General features: G+C 41.9%; 1 protein-coding gene across 1 annotated transcript; it reads right to left on the bottom strand.

Annotated features, from left to right (window-relative positions):
• Window positions 1–9511: 9511 nt before the first annotated feature.
• LOC110694843 (uncharacterized mitochondrial protein AtMg00810-like) lies at window positions 9512–12977 on the bottom strand. Its single transcript, XM_021872007.1, has 2 exons — window positions 11727–12977; window positions 9512–9598 (listed from the first exon to the last, which is right to left on the bottom strand). The coding sequence occupies exons 1-2, from the start codon at window positions 12975–12977 to the stop codon at window positions 9512–9514; spliced, it is 1338 nt and encodes a 445-aa protein (XP_021727699.1).
• Between the last annotated feature and the right edge of the window lie 875 nt (window positions 12978–13852).

The following is a 13852-nucleotide window of genomic DNA, read 5'->3' as shown; positions in this document are numbered from 1 at the left end:
ATCAACCAGCTTCATGAAGCCCATCATCTCCGGGTGAGTAGGCTGAGAACAAAGCAAAGAGAAAAATCAGTAACAAGCGGTATTAAAAAGGATGAATGATGTATCCAATGCTTACCGGCTTAAAAACATCAGGTAAAGACTCCTGCGCCTATCTGAAACCCTCTGGCGCGTCATCAATATGGTCCTCGGTAATACCTATCGGCCCTGGGTAGCGGACAGATTAGGGCGGAATCTCAATCCTCCCCACACGGCGAACAGTCGTCTGAAAATACGATCGAATAATCAAGTTATTCGACTATTTAAACAGAGACTAACAACAAACTCCTCAAAAGAAATCATACCTCAGGAAGACGTGGTGGAGGAGCCAAAGACGGAAGCAAGTCCTGCGCATAATCGCCCTCCATACGCATAAGCTCCTGCTAAGGAAAAGTATAGCGCTCTCCCCTGTTTATCAACTCCCTAAGCAAGCGCGAGTCCAACATCGACTCCGGTGGAGACAAGGGCACCACAAAGTGATCACCACTGTGCTGACGAACGACATGCTCCCCCAGATACCAGACAAAGCGGCCGGTGCCAACAAAAACAGTGCGGTACGCTGAAAGTTGCAAGGCCTCGGGAAGATTAGTCATCCCATCCCAAGGACGATATTGGACATCAATAGCAACCTGAAAACCATAAAAAGTTACAATAAAGCGCCGGAAATAACGTGAAGATAGAAAATAACAGGCTACAAAAGTAATTCTTACACCAACAAAAGAGGTGCCTCGGCGTAGCAGCCCGCGTAGCGCAGAGACAGACTCCACTCGTGACTGTCCTCGGTCACGCCAGCTGGCCCCGACAGGGAAGTCATGAACCGCTCCACGATGCCGTCGAGGGGCCAATCCCGGAAATTACTCGTAGAACCATAGCTGCAATGAAAAGTAATCTTTGAGCACATGAGTCGAACAAATTAAAATAAAACAAGAAGAGGAAAGGATCGTCACCTCTACGACTATCCATAAACCGTAGACAGTGACAGGGACTTGTCGTTCAGCTGCCTACAGCCGTAACGTAACGATAAGAGAAGATCGACATATCCAAGGCTGGCCCAGCTATAGGATCCTATCTCACTAATCCTAAGCAAAGAAGGAAGGTAGCAAACGAGCGCACGCGAACTCCTATCAGGAGAAAGAGTCATGGAAATGAGAATCAAAATGAAGATCCGCACTCGCTGCTCAAGTGAGGTCTCCTCCATGTCAAAACCACGGGCCAGAACCGAAGCCAACTCTGATCGCCTGCTCCTAGGACCACCTCGACACACTGGATGAGTCCTGTTATGCTAAAGGATCGGACCTAACAAATCGGCTGCCTCAGCTGCTCCCAAGAAAGATCAAACATCTGTGTTACGGCCCGGTCAGTGAAGCGTAGACCACTGATCATGCTAAAGTCCAGAGGGGTCACTGTCATATACCCCAAGAAAAGTGAAAGGTGTTGGTAGTATCTTAAAAATACTCCAACAACGCGCGAGCGACTGTCGCACCACAACCCCAGGGGCTGCGAAAATCTACAATCGCCGAATAAAAGTCTACTAGACCAGCTGATTCCCATAAAGCATTCGTAGCAGGATCCCTTCTGATAATCCCATGAAGTCGAGGAATCAAATCTCCGGCTCCAGAACCGTGATGGCGAAGTGTGCCGTCGACTATGTCGGCAAGTGGACGATGAGAAACGTGGTTCTCACAACAGAAAACCAACTGGTCTGGTGTCCACGGAGGTGAAGCTTACCCACCTCTACCCGTAGAGGGTCGAGGCTCAGACTCTAAGACGTCATCATCCATACCCTCGGGAATCGTGGGAGTGTCTTCCCGAAAAGCCTGACACCGGCCATGAGTGGAAAGATCGCGATCCCGTCATCTAGGCATGCTATTATAAAAATAAAAATCTAAATGCTTAGCATCATTTCCTAAGATATTTAGTTATTTATATCGAGTTGCATTTTAATAAAAACCTAAATGCTTAGCATCATTTCCTAAGTTATTTAGTTATTGATTGCATTTTCTATTATACGCTAAATTTTTACCTCAAGGCTAAAAATTAGCAAAATAATGGAATTATTTATAGTATTTAGTTTCTCCATGACGAACTAATACTATGTTCTCCTAATTGCATGATACTATGTTCTCCATGACAATGTAGTGCATAAACAACACGAAACATGTTTAAAAATTGCACGAAAACAATAGATCGACGCATCATGGCATATTTTACAAGATCTACAACCAATATGTCATCATTTCAAGTGCAAAAGAACAACATGAACAACAAGAACACCATTTCCCACAAGTAGTACCAAAAATGGTGATTTGCTCAATTCTTCACCAAATCATGTAATTTTTGTCTCAAATCGCTCAAAACACACATACATACACATACAAGTAAATTCATGGCAAGAATTTCAACATAAACCTCAAAATCAAAAAAATGCCCAAATTGATTTTTTAAGGGTTTTTTTCATGAAATTACTCATTTGAAGAAAATTCGAGACAAAATCAAAAGAAACTTACATAGATCCTTGTGGAAAACCAAAAATGAAGAAAGTAGCAAAAATTTAGAGCAAAATTGATGAAAATTTGAGCTCCAAAATTCGCAAAAAGTGAAGACAGTAGAGCAAGCCGCCGCGACGCGGTCAGCCTACGCCACGACACGGTGATCAAGTACCGTGTCACGGTGATGAAGTCCCGTGTCATGGTGAATCTAAGAGTCGACGGAGCTCTGATCAGCAGCAACGAGCTCTGAACAGCAGCAGCAGTAACGAGCAATAGCGAAAAAATAAAAATAAAAAAAAGAAGAAACAAAAACCCAGCAGAACCACCGCATCACGGGACGGAATTCCGTCTGACGGGAAACAAAGCTGTGCACCGGTGTATCCTTGCCGTGGCTCGGTGATTTGAGCAGCTTAAAATAAAAAAAAAATGGAGAAGAGGAAGAGCAGAAGTAGAAAGAAAATGACAAAAATGGTGAAGAGTAGCTCGAATTTAAAGACAAAAAAGGCATCTCGTTACATCCCGTTTCCCGTGCGACGGTTTCCGTTACCGTGTAACGGTAACATATTGACATGGCGCACGTGTTCGGACTGGTCAAAGATGCCAGTTGACTGATTTGCAATCATGAGATTTCTCGTGTCACGGGAATTTATTCCGCGTGATGGGGATCCCTGCCGTGTCACGGGAATTCTACTTCGTGACACAGTGGTCTCGCGCGTGTCCTGCACGTTCCTTGAAGTTGTCAGCGAATATTCCTGGCATTTTGACTAAAATTGCGCAATTTTCCGTACAAATTGGACAGTTAGTAAATTACGCAAAAAATTTTAACTAACGTTTAAAGGGTATCAAAATTACTATTTTGCCCCAGTAAGCGTCAAAGTCAATTTGCCGACGTTTTAAACACCTAATATGGTCGGATAGTTGACTTGAAGGTGTGAATCATCTGTGGCCCACGTTCGGGGATAATCGAACCATCATACACTTGCAAATTTCAGCGATTACAGTAGTTGTCGGCTTTTTTTTTGGAAAGTAAGAAAAGTATTATAAACAGAAACTGTACAAATGTACAACAAATGCAACCTGTTAAAATAGGGAAACACCAAACTACACAAGCCTTAAAAGAAAGGCAAACCACCCCCAACAGATTCAAGAATATCCTAATCACCTTCTTTGAAGGGTACCAGGATAAACAAGAATCAGAACCAGGTTCAAAGACCCCTGGTACCTTCTAGGAAGGGCTCAGGGGAACTAAGACCTGCACAAGACACACAAAGAACAAAAACTGCCAAGATAGGCAACAGAACAAGGCTAACACAGAAACAACTAAACACTATTTCTAAGCTGATGCAGCCATTTACAATCAGCAATTGTCCAAGTATGATTGATCAGCTGCTGACACCTAGTCACCACCTCCCTTCTAATGACCTTAGCAATGAACTCAGGTCTGAGCACAGCTTTATGCCAGAGAGCATGATTCCGAGCAAGCCAAATACTGTAAACAACAGCAGACAAACTAGCCAAGATCAGATTCTTCTGCACTTGATTCCTACCCTCAGCTTTCCATAACTTCCAGCTGTGTAAGATGTCTACCTGATCCTTATCAAACCCAATCCAGTGAGAAACAACATTCAGCACCTTTCTGCTAAAGCTGCAGGAGAAAAAGAGATGACTGCAAGATTCCACAGCATCACCACAAAGCAAACAGTCACTGCTATCACTAACCCCATATTGGAAGAACTTATCTCTAGTTTTAAGCCTCCCTAGAACAGCAAGCCAAACAATAAAGGTGTGTTTTTGGATATTGAAAGGATTCCAAACCCATTTACACCATTGAACCTTATCCATATCACCTTGCAACCAGTTATACCCATCCCTGCTTTTGTACTTGTTATTCAGCCACCCCTTAGTAGAAAACCATGCATCAAATCAGTTCTAACTTTGCATAACAATATCCATGCCCACCCAACATCTTTCTTTGGAACATAATCCCACCAATTTTCACCTTTAATATAAACTGAGTGTACCCATTTGACCTAGAGTGAGTCAGTTTTCTTGGCTATTTTCCATACATAAACACCCAGAGCAGCCTTGTTCCACTTTCTGCAGTGTCTAATCCCAAGTCCACCTGCCTTCTTAGGTCTACAACACCAATCCCAGGCAATTGGTGGAGTTGTAGAAAGAACAACATTACCACTCCACAAAAAAGCTCTGCAAAGCTGGTTAATCCTATCAATGACTGATTTGGGAAGTAAAACACATTGAGCCCAATAAGTATGCAGACTCATTCACACTGCATTAATAAGGGTGACCCTAGCTGCATATGAAAGATTCCTACTACTCCAGCAGTGTAATCTGACCAACATCTTATCAATCAACCTATCATAATCCACCATCTTCAAGTACTTAGCATTCAAAGGAATCCCCAAGTACCTAAAAGGCATTTCACCCTTCACAAACCCAGAATGGCACAGAATGCTATCTTGGACAGGTTGCTGAACATTGCCAAAATAAATTGTAGTTTTCTCAAGATTAGCCTGCAAACCAGATCTAGCTTCAAAGGTCTTAAGAGCCTTGATCAAGAGCTTGACAGAATCATTATTCCCATAAGAAAACAACATCAAATCATCTGCAAAAATCAAGTGATTTAAAGCAAGCTCCTTACACCTCTGATGATATTTAAATCTCTTTTTCTTCCCAACTTTCTTTAGCAACCTGGACAGATATTCCATCACAATAACAAATAAGAGAGGAGACATAGGATCATCTTTCCTTATTCCCTTTTTCCCCTTAAAAAATCCATAAGAACTACCATTAAGAAGTAAGGAAAAAGTAGGAGTAGTAACACATTGCATAACCCAACAGATGAACTGAGTGGGGAACTTCATAGCACTCATCATTCCCTGAATAAAATCCCAGCTTACAGAATCATAAGCATTCCTGAGCTCCACTTTAATGGTACACCTAGGGGGCTTCCTTTTATTATTATAAGCCTTCAGCATGTCTTGACAAATGAGGATATTATCCAGAATAGATCTTCCAGAGACAAAGGCCCCTTGACATTCATCAATTAAACCAGGTAACACCTCCTTTAATCTAGAACAGATCATTTTAGAAATGATCTTATACACCACATTACAGCAAGCTTATTTGCATGTTCAATCTTTGGAATCAAAGTCAAAGTGGTGGAATTAACCTGTTTAAGCCTCTTACCAGAGTTAAAGAAATCCTGAACAGCCTTGGTAACATCATTTCCAATAATATGCCAAGCAGCTTTAAAAAACTTGCTGGAAAAACCATCAGGTCCAGGAGCCTTATCATCATCAATACTCCATAAAGCAGACTTAACTTCACTCTCAGAAAAAGCTCTACATATAGCCAATCCTTGCTCACCAGATAAAATATTACCCTCAGTTATAACTACAGAATGAATGCTGCCCTGCATTGAAGCTTCAGTTCCAAGGAGCCCTTGGTAATACTCCAAGAAAGCATCACACACTTCCTTAGGGTCAGCAATCACCTCCCCCACATTGTTCACAATAGAATAGATGTTATTATGAAGTCTTCTCTTCCTAATAATAGCATGGAAGAAAGCAGAATTCATATCACCATCTTTAAGCCAATGAACCTTAGCCTTTTGCTTCAAAAAATTGTATCTATCCAGGTGAATTTTATCATATCTCACTCTAGCTTCCGTTTCTAATTCAATCAATCTCTCATTATCAGGCTCAACTTGGAGCTTCGATTGGATTTCCATCAAAGTCTTCTCAGCTACATCATCCTCAGTTTCAATACAAGAGAAATTCACCATTTTCAACACTTTTTTCATCTCTTTCAACTTCCTAACACACTGGAACATTAATGTACCATCAACATTAATCTCACAAGCCTCTTTAACAACTAAAAGAAACTCAGGAGAGTCTACCCAAATATTAAGAAACCTAAATGGTTTTTTAACTTGAGTTCCAGAATCAAACATGTTAATAACACAGGGCAATGATCCATTAATCCTTCGGGGAAAAAAGTAGCTTGCATGTCTGGAAATCTATCCATCCAATCACCATTAACATGATCCTATCAATTTTAGTACACAACCTATCACAGCCAGCCTGCTTATTACACCAAGTATAAAACATACCCTAAGCATCCCAATCAGAAAGATTGTTCTGCCTTAGGCAAGCTCTAAAGGGTTCCACTTCAGTAAAAGAAACGGGACTACCAACTCTATCATTAAGATTCAAGATGTTGTTAAAATCCCCACAAAGAATCCAAGAACTGGTCATACAAGCACCAATCTCAGTTATCTGCTCCCAAAGCTTATGCCTAGCAGCAGCCTCATTCAACCCATAAACCATTGTGTAGAAAAAACTATTGCCTATTCCCTTATGAAGAACCTGCAAATGAATTAACTGCTCTTCACATCTAACAATAGACACATCAAACACCTGAGACAGCCAAATAATCCAAATTCTACCCCCTTATGATGAGAGTAATTAGCACACACAGACCAGTCACTTCCTAATCTATTAAACACCACACCAAAATTCTCAGCCTTCACCTTAGTTCCAAGAAGTCCAAAAAGTCCAACTCCATGATGTCTAATGAACCATAAGACATCACCGAGCTTACTGGCCTTATTTAGACCTCTAATGTTCCAGAAACCAAGCTTATCCATGGAGAGAATAAGAGCACTCCCCCTCCTCCAATACACTGAATCTATTTCCACTACTACTGATCAAAATAACACCGGGTTTTATAACTTGAGGTTGCTGACTTCCATCATCTTTCTGCTGAGAACCATTCAAATTATCAATCCCACTTTTGAAATTATGAGAAACAGGCTTCTGAACTGGCTTCCAGACTTTCTGTGGCTTCTGTCTATCCTTGTTCTGAGCTTCCTCAGGCTACATCCTCACCTTATTCCTCACCTGCATTTTAAGATTAGGACATTGAGCATCAGTATGCCTAATCCCACCACACACCTTACAGATCACAGGCCTCCACTCATACTTCAGAGCTTGTTTTATTGTATTTCCAGATTCATCCAAAAACTCAATGCAATCTGGTAAATAAACATTAAACCTCACTTCTATCATAATCCTAGCATACTCCAATCTTTCCTTGGTGGCCGTTTCCTTATCAGTCTTGATAGGATTCCCTATCATAGAAGCCAATTTCATTAGAGTCTTTTGCCCCCAATATTTCAATTTCAACCCAGGTAATCTGACCTAGATAGGCACCAAAACCACAAGCTCAGCATCAAGGTCCATCCCAGCCACCCATTGTTTCACTATCACTGGTTTATTGTCAAACCAAACAGGTCCAGCTCCCAATACTCTATCCCTTGCCTCAATAGTCCGAAATCGAACCAAGAACACCCCATTTGACATTAAAGAGACCTTATCAATCCCATATCTTCCCCCACATCCTTCTAGAAAAACCATTCATAACAGAACGGTGGTTTATTACCAATTATATGGCAAACAATCGCCGAGTTCCAGAAATCAATCTCAGGTTGAACATCCTCAAGAGTAATTTGGACCTTGCCACCATTACCCCTATCACAGGAACCCCTGTCTAAGTTCTTACCTCCACCAGATAGGTCTACCCCCTCATCCCTAGTCCCACCAAACAAGCTCTCCCTCCAGTTCAATCGAGAAATATCAACAGAATTCGGGGAATGAACAGGGGAACACACTTCGGGGTTCTCAGAAATTAGGGAAAACGCATTCATAGTGCAATAAGAGTTTTTAACCATCAAAATAGGAGTTGGATTGTCCTTATTCAATACACTAACACAGCATTCATCAGTACGAAGCTCATCATTAATGGCAGATGCAGAGGAATGAATTACCTGGAGCCAATTGTTAAACTCCAGCTGATGCTCACCACGTTCCTCCTCCGTCATCTCCTTCACCTGCATGGTGTTCTCCATTACTTCATCAAGCCAGCTTTCAACCGAAACATCCTCAGTGGCGATGATCTGTTCTTTCCTCTTCGTATAATTCCTTGTTTTGGGACCAGAATTCTGCTTTGCTTTCTGCTTTTTCTTCGATTTGGAGTTTGAACTCTTGCTTCCCTTACCCTTCTTCCTTTTTTCCATTGAAATCGGGCTGAAAATCGAAGATCAAATTTGTGGGTTTCAATCGGATTTTCCACTTTCTCTCTCTAGTTCTTAAGACTTTCTCTCTCTATTCATTATAGTTTCAAAAGCTCTTATAGTTGTCGGCTTTCCTCAAGCATGTAAAGCGTTATCGGTGGATTTTTCTTCAAGTATAGAAAACTGCCAATTCGGCTTTCCTCAAGCATGGAAAGCGTTATCAGTGGATTTTTCTTTAAGTATAGAAAACTACCAAGTCGGCTTTCCTCAAGCATGGAAAGCGTTATCGGTGGATTTCTTCAAGCATAGAATGACACCAAATTCATACGTTGACTTTCCTCAGGCATGGAAAGTGTCATCCGGTAGGTTTCTTCAGGATTAGAAAGCTACCAAATTCCTCAGTCGGCTTTCCTCAGGCATGGAAAACGTTTCAACAAATGTCATCCGGTGGATTCCTTCAAGCATAGGAAGATGCCAAACTCATTTGTCACCGATACACTGGTGCCACATACGTATTCTATCATTTTACTCTTTTATCTGTGGAATTAACATGCCCTTTCCAAGAATATCTCGCGGGCGCGAAAAAATGGGTACAGAACCCATAACTAACTCCGTGGGAAATCAGGGCAACACCCGCATCCGTGGATACTATAGCCCTCGCCCGCGTAGAAGACCCCCGCGCCCGCGGCTAAGGGCGCGGAAAATGCCCTGCTCCCAAGTGAAATTAGGGGCTCGCGGTCTCTCTAATAGGAGTGGTCACTCCAAAACCTCCGAGCCCGCGGCTAGACTGCGGCCAGGGCGCAGAGAGTTCCTGCCAAAATTCTCCATTTTCTTGCACTTTATCCTCGCCCGCGACATTTGGAAAAGGTTGTGTGCCCTCTTCGTGCCCTCTTCAAGCCCTCTCTAAGGAGCTTGCTTCTTCTTTGCTTAGCCCTTTTTGCTCTTCTTGATCCCTTTGCAAAGCCAACTCCTTAAGCACCTACAAAAGTAAACAAAAAGAGAAAATAGAAGAGAAAAAGAGCCATATAAAAGGGAAACACAAACAAAACCACATAAAGGAAAATAAAACACGAAGAAAGACCAAAATAATAAAAGAAAGCCATGAATATAGGGTGAAAACATCCTAGAAGACTACCCAATGAGTGCCATAAATTACAATCATCACTTACGGTGGAGAAGGAGTACCAAAATTAAGGCCTGGGCCTTGCTTAGAAAGATGAGGAGATCCTATAGGCTCATTCTGAGAGAGATGCAATGGCTGGTGAGGTGACTCCTCTAAGAGAGAAGGCGGATGTCCTGCAGCTCCAACTGGGAGAATTCCAACTCACCAAGACCAAGTTTGCAGACTACGAGGAACTGTTGGGGATTTCTTAGGCCAAAGTACAAGCATTAGAGCCTGAGATGGCCGATCTGTGGGCTGGGCAAGTGATGAATGAGCTCGAGGCTGCTAAAAATGAGGCACCTAGGTCTTTTTTGCTTTCTCCATCTTTTTCCAAGCTACTCGCAGATCGCCAGGAGGTTAGGAGGCCGCAACCCACTGCGTGAGTGGTCTTTATGGTGAAGGCAGGAGCAACAGGCTCGTTTTGATGCCTTCTGGGCGAGAGTTGAGGCAGTTAGGGAAGCTGGCCTATTTGATTTGCCTGCTGCCCATCCTCGCGTTGTAACTACTAAGACCCTAACCATGATATGTTGAATTTAGAGGTGCCCTTGTGTCCTGATGTTGTTGCGACCATTAGGGTGGAGACCTTGGCTGATGGGCAATAGAGGTTTAGGGGGCTGTCCCCCTCCTATTCTAGCGGTTCATCTAAGTTCCCTTCACCTATGTCTATGGTCACTGGGTGTAGGGAACAAATTTCAAGCATTAACCCCTTAGCTTGAACCCCACTGTGATCATACACTAAAGTACGGTGGCGTCCAAAAGGGAAAAAGATAGAGCAAAAGAGTCGCCAACAAGTTTTAGGAACTTGTAAACCGTTCACGAGGTGAAGGTTACACCCCTTAACGATCAAAGAGATCGTCAACTCCATAAGGTCCTGAACCAAATAAGGGTTCGGGGATGAAGGTACAAATCCAACCTAAAAGAGATTAAACCTGCCCTAATAATAGGCCTCTACTTTATTCTGATCGTATTCATGTGCGCTTTTTAATTAACATACAATCAATAGGATTAACCCTAAACCTGTTTATCTATGTTGGTTAAATATTAATGCACAAATAAACTATTATTGGCGATCACTTGAAATTATAATCGAATTAACCCTAACAAGATTATTAATTATCTTATTAAGCGTGATTACAAGTACCAATTCCCTTTAAACATGCATAAAAGGCGTGATCAAGCAATAACAATAAAATATCATCAAGCAACAAAATAATCATAATAAATTATAATCATCATTATAATAGTCATAATAATAATCATAATATCATCATAGATAAAATAATCATCATCAAAATAATAATAATAATAATAATATTCATAATCATCATAAATTATAACAATTATAATCATAACCATGTGCATGTTAATATTAAAGCATAATAATAGCAAGATCCTAGGCATGATACTAACAAGATTAATAACAGACCCTAGCATGTCACTAAGCAATAAAAATCAAAGCTTTAACCCTAACATGATACTAACAATCATAAATATTAGGAAGAACATAGGAAGCATCACAGGAATCATATTTAATATATTTGATATTGTTAGATAATATGAAACTCCTCAGATTGGAGTCGATTCCATTGGTCTCAATATATAGGGTTACAAGAGTGAGTCCTAATCACGTTAGGAAATCTCAAAAGATAATTACACAAAATATACAAAATATATCCAACGATAACAGAATATCTAGAATACTAATCCTATATTCTATCACACCCCCGCAGTCGTAGCGGGAGGAGGACGTACGCTGAGACTGGACCTGAAATCCATAAATAGTTGTCTGGGTAGGCCTTTCGTGAAAATGTCTGCAAACTGATACCGAGAAGGAACATGTAATACCCGTACATGCCCCAACGCCACCTTTTCTCGAACAAAATGAATGTCCATTTCGACGTGCTTGGTGTTGTATGGGGTTGTGAGATAAATAGATTGCACTGACATTATCACAATAAACAAGAGTAGCCTGCCGTAGAGGACAATGTAGCTCTAAAAGAAGGTTGCGGAGCCAACATGCCTCTGAAACAACATTCGCGACGCTCCTGTATTCTGCCTCTGCACTTGATTTGGAGAGAGTATGCTGACGCTTAGATGACCAAGAAATAAGATTGTCACCCAAAAAGCAACAGTAACCGGAAGTGGACCGACGAGTGTCTGGACACCCGCCCCAATCTGCGTCAGTATATGTAATCAAGTTTTTAGGAGCCGAAGGATATAAATGTAACCCATGATCAATGGTACCCTGAATGTATCGCAGAATTCGCTTCAATGCATCATAATGAGCCACTCTGGGATCATGCATGAATAAACAGACATGCTGAACTGCATACGCTATATGAGGGCGAGTAAAAGTGAGGTACTGTAAGGCACCTACAAGACAGCGATAGTGTGTTGGATCATGAAACTGAGGTCCGGCATCTACACTGAGTTTGGATTGAGTATCCACTGGAGTCTGCGCAGGTTTACAACTGCTCATACCTGCACGTTTAAGAATTTCCTGTGCATACTTTTGCTGTGAGAGAAACAGATATGAAGGTGTACGTGTAACAACAATGCCCAAAAAATAATTCAATGGACCTAAGTCAGTCATCGGAAACCCGTTCCGTAAGTGAGAAATAATCTTCTCACGCAGTTTATCTGAGGAGGTAACAAACACAATATCGTCAACATATAGCAACAAATATGTCATATCATTCCCATGCCGGAAGATAAATAAAGAATTATCCATTTTAGCAATGACAAACCCCATCTGCAAAAGATAGTTAGCAAAACGCTGGTACCAAGCCCTTGGAGCTTGTTTGAGGCCATATAGAGCCTTGCGAAGTTTGCAAACATAGCCTGGAAATCTCTTATCAACAAACCCAGGGGGTTGATGCATATAAACACACTCATTCAATTCACCATGCAAAAAAGCATTTTTCACATCAAGTTGGTGAATAGACCACTTACGAGCCATAGCCAAACTCAACACTGTTCGAATAGTGGCCGGCTTAACAACCGGAATAAACGTTTCATCACAGTCAACACCTTCAATCTGAGACCTTCCATCACAAACTAAACGAGCTTTGTGTCTATCAAGATCACCATTAGCTTTTAATTTATGACGAAAACAATTAACAATGTTCACCCCTGTAGGCCTTGGAACCAAATCCCATGTCCCCGTTTCAATTAAAGCACTATATTCATCACGCATCGCAGCATTCCAATTTGGGTCGGAAAGGGCTTGTTTGTGATTTTTGGGAAGTGGGGATCGAATGGTGGTAGATAAGCCATATTTAGGATTGGGTTTAATTATTCCGTGCTTAGACCTTGTTTGCATTTGAGGTGAAAGAGGCGGAGGAGTAGTCGGAATAATCAGTTTGTGGCCTCGAAGAGGTGGGGGTGTGTATGTGGGTGTTGGAGTGATTGGGTCAGTGGGTAAAATAGAAGTGTTGGGCTGATGTGAGTGAGGTGGGCTAGGAGGTGAGGAGGGGTCATTAATGGGCTGCTGGAATTCCAGCGGGTGCTGGCTGACTGGGCTTGCCCAGTTGGGTTGCTGGCTGACTTGCTGGATTGTGAAGGGGAGGCAGAGTGGATCGTAGCCCACTTGCCGTATATGGGGTTGTGCCGCAGCCCATTTGCAATGTGGGTTGTGTACGGCTTGCCGTGGGAAAGAGACAAAGAGAAAGAAAAAGAGATGAAATAATCAAGAAAACTTGATGAGAATTGGTGAATAATTAAGAGAGAGTTAGAGAATTAATGATTGTGAATGAAAACTGATTGTAGGTGAATGCTAATTAAAATATCAAGATAATGGTGAGAATTGGTTAATGAAAACAGAGTTTTTAATACGTAATTATAGAGAAATTAGCCAAAAAGATAAAATATCAAAACAGAGCACTTCGCGCACGCAAAACAGAGCTGGCGCCAGCACCAGCTTATTGGCGCCAGGCGCCAATGGCTAACACCAGGCGCCAATGGCTGGCGCCAATGGCTGGCGCCAATGGCTGGCGCCAGGCCTGGTTCCAGGCGCCAATGCCTGGAGTCAGGCGCCAGGCCTGTTTTTGACGCGTTTTCGAAAATCAAATA

This window comes from Chenopodium quinoa, unplaced genomic scaffold (genome assembly GCF_001683475.1).
Source record: "Chenopodium quinoa cultivar QQ74 unplaced genomic scaffold, ASM168347v1, whole genome shotgun sequence".
In the NCBI taxonomy this organism is placed as follows: domain Eukaryota; kingdom Viridiplantae; phylum Streptophyta; class Magnoliopsida; order Caryophyllales; family Amaranthaceae; genus Chenopodium; species Chenopodium quinoa.
This window is presented reverse-complemented; position numbering and strand designations above follow the sequence as displayed.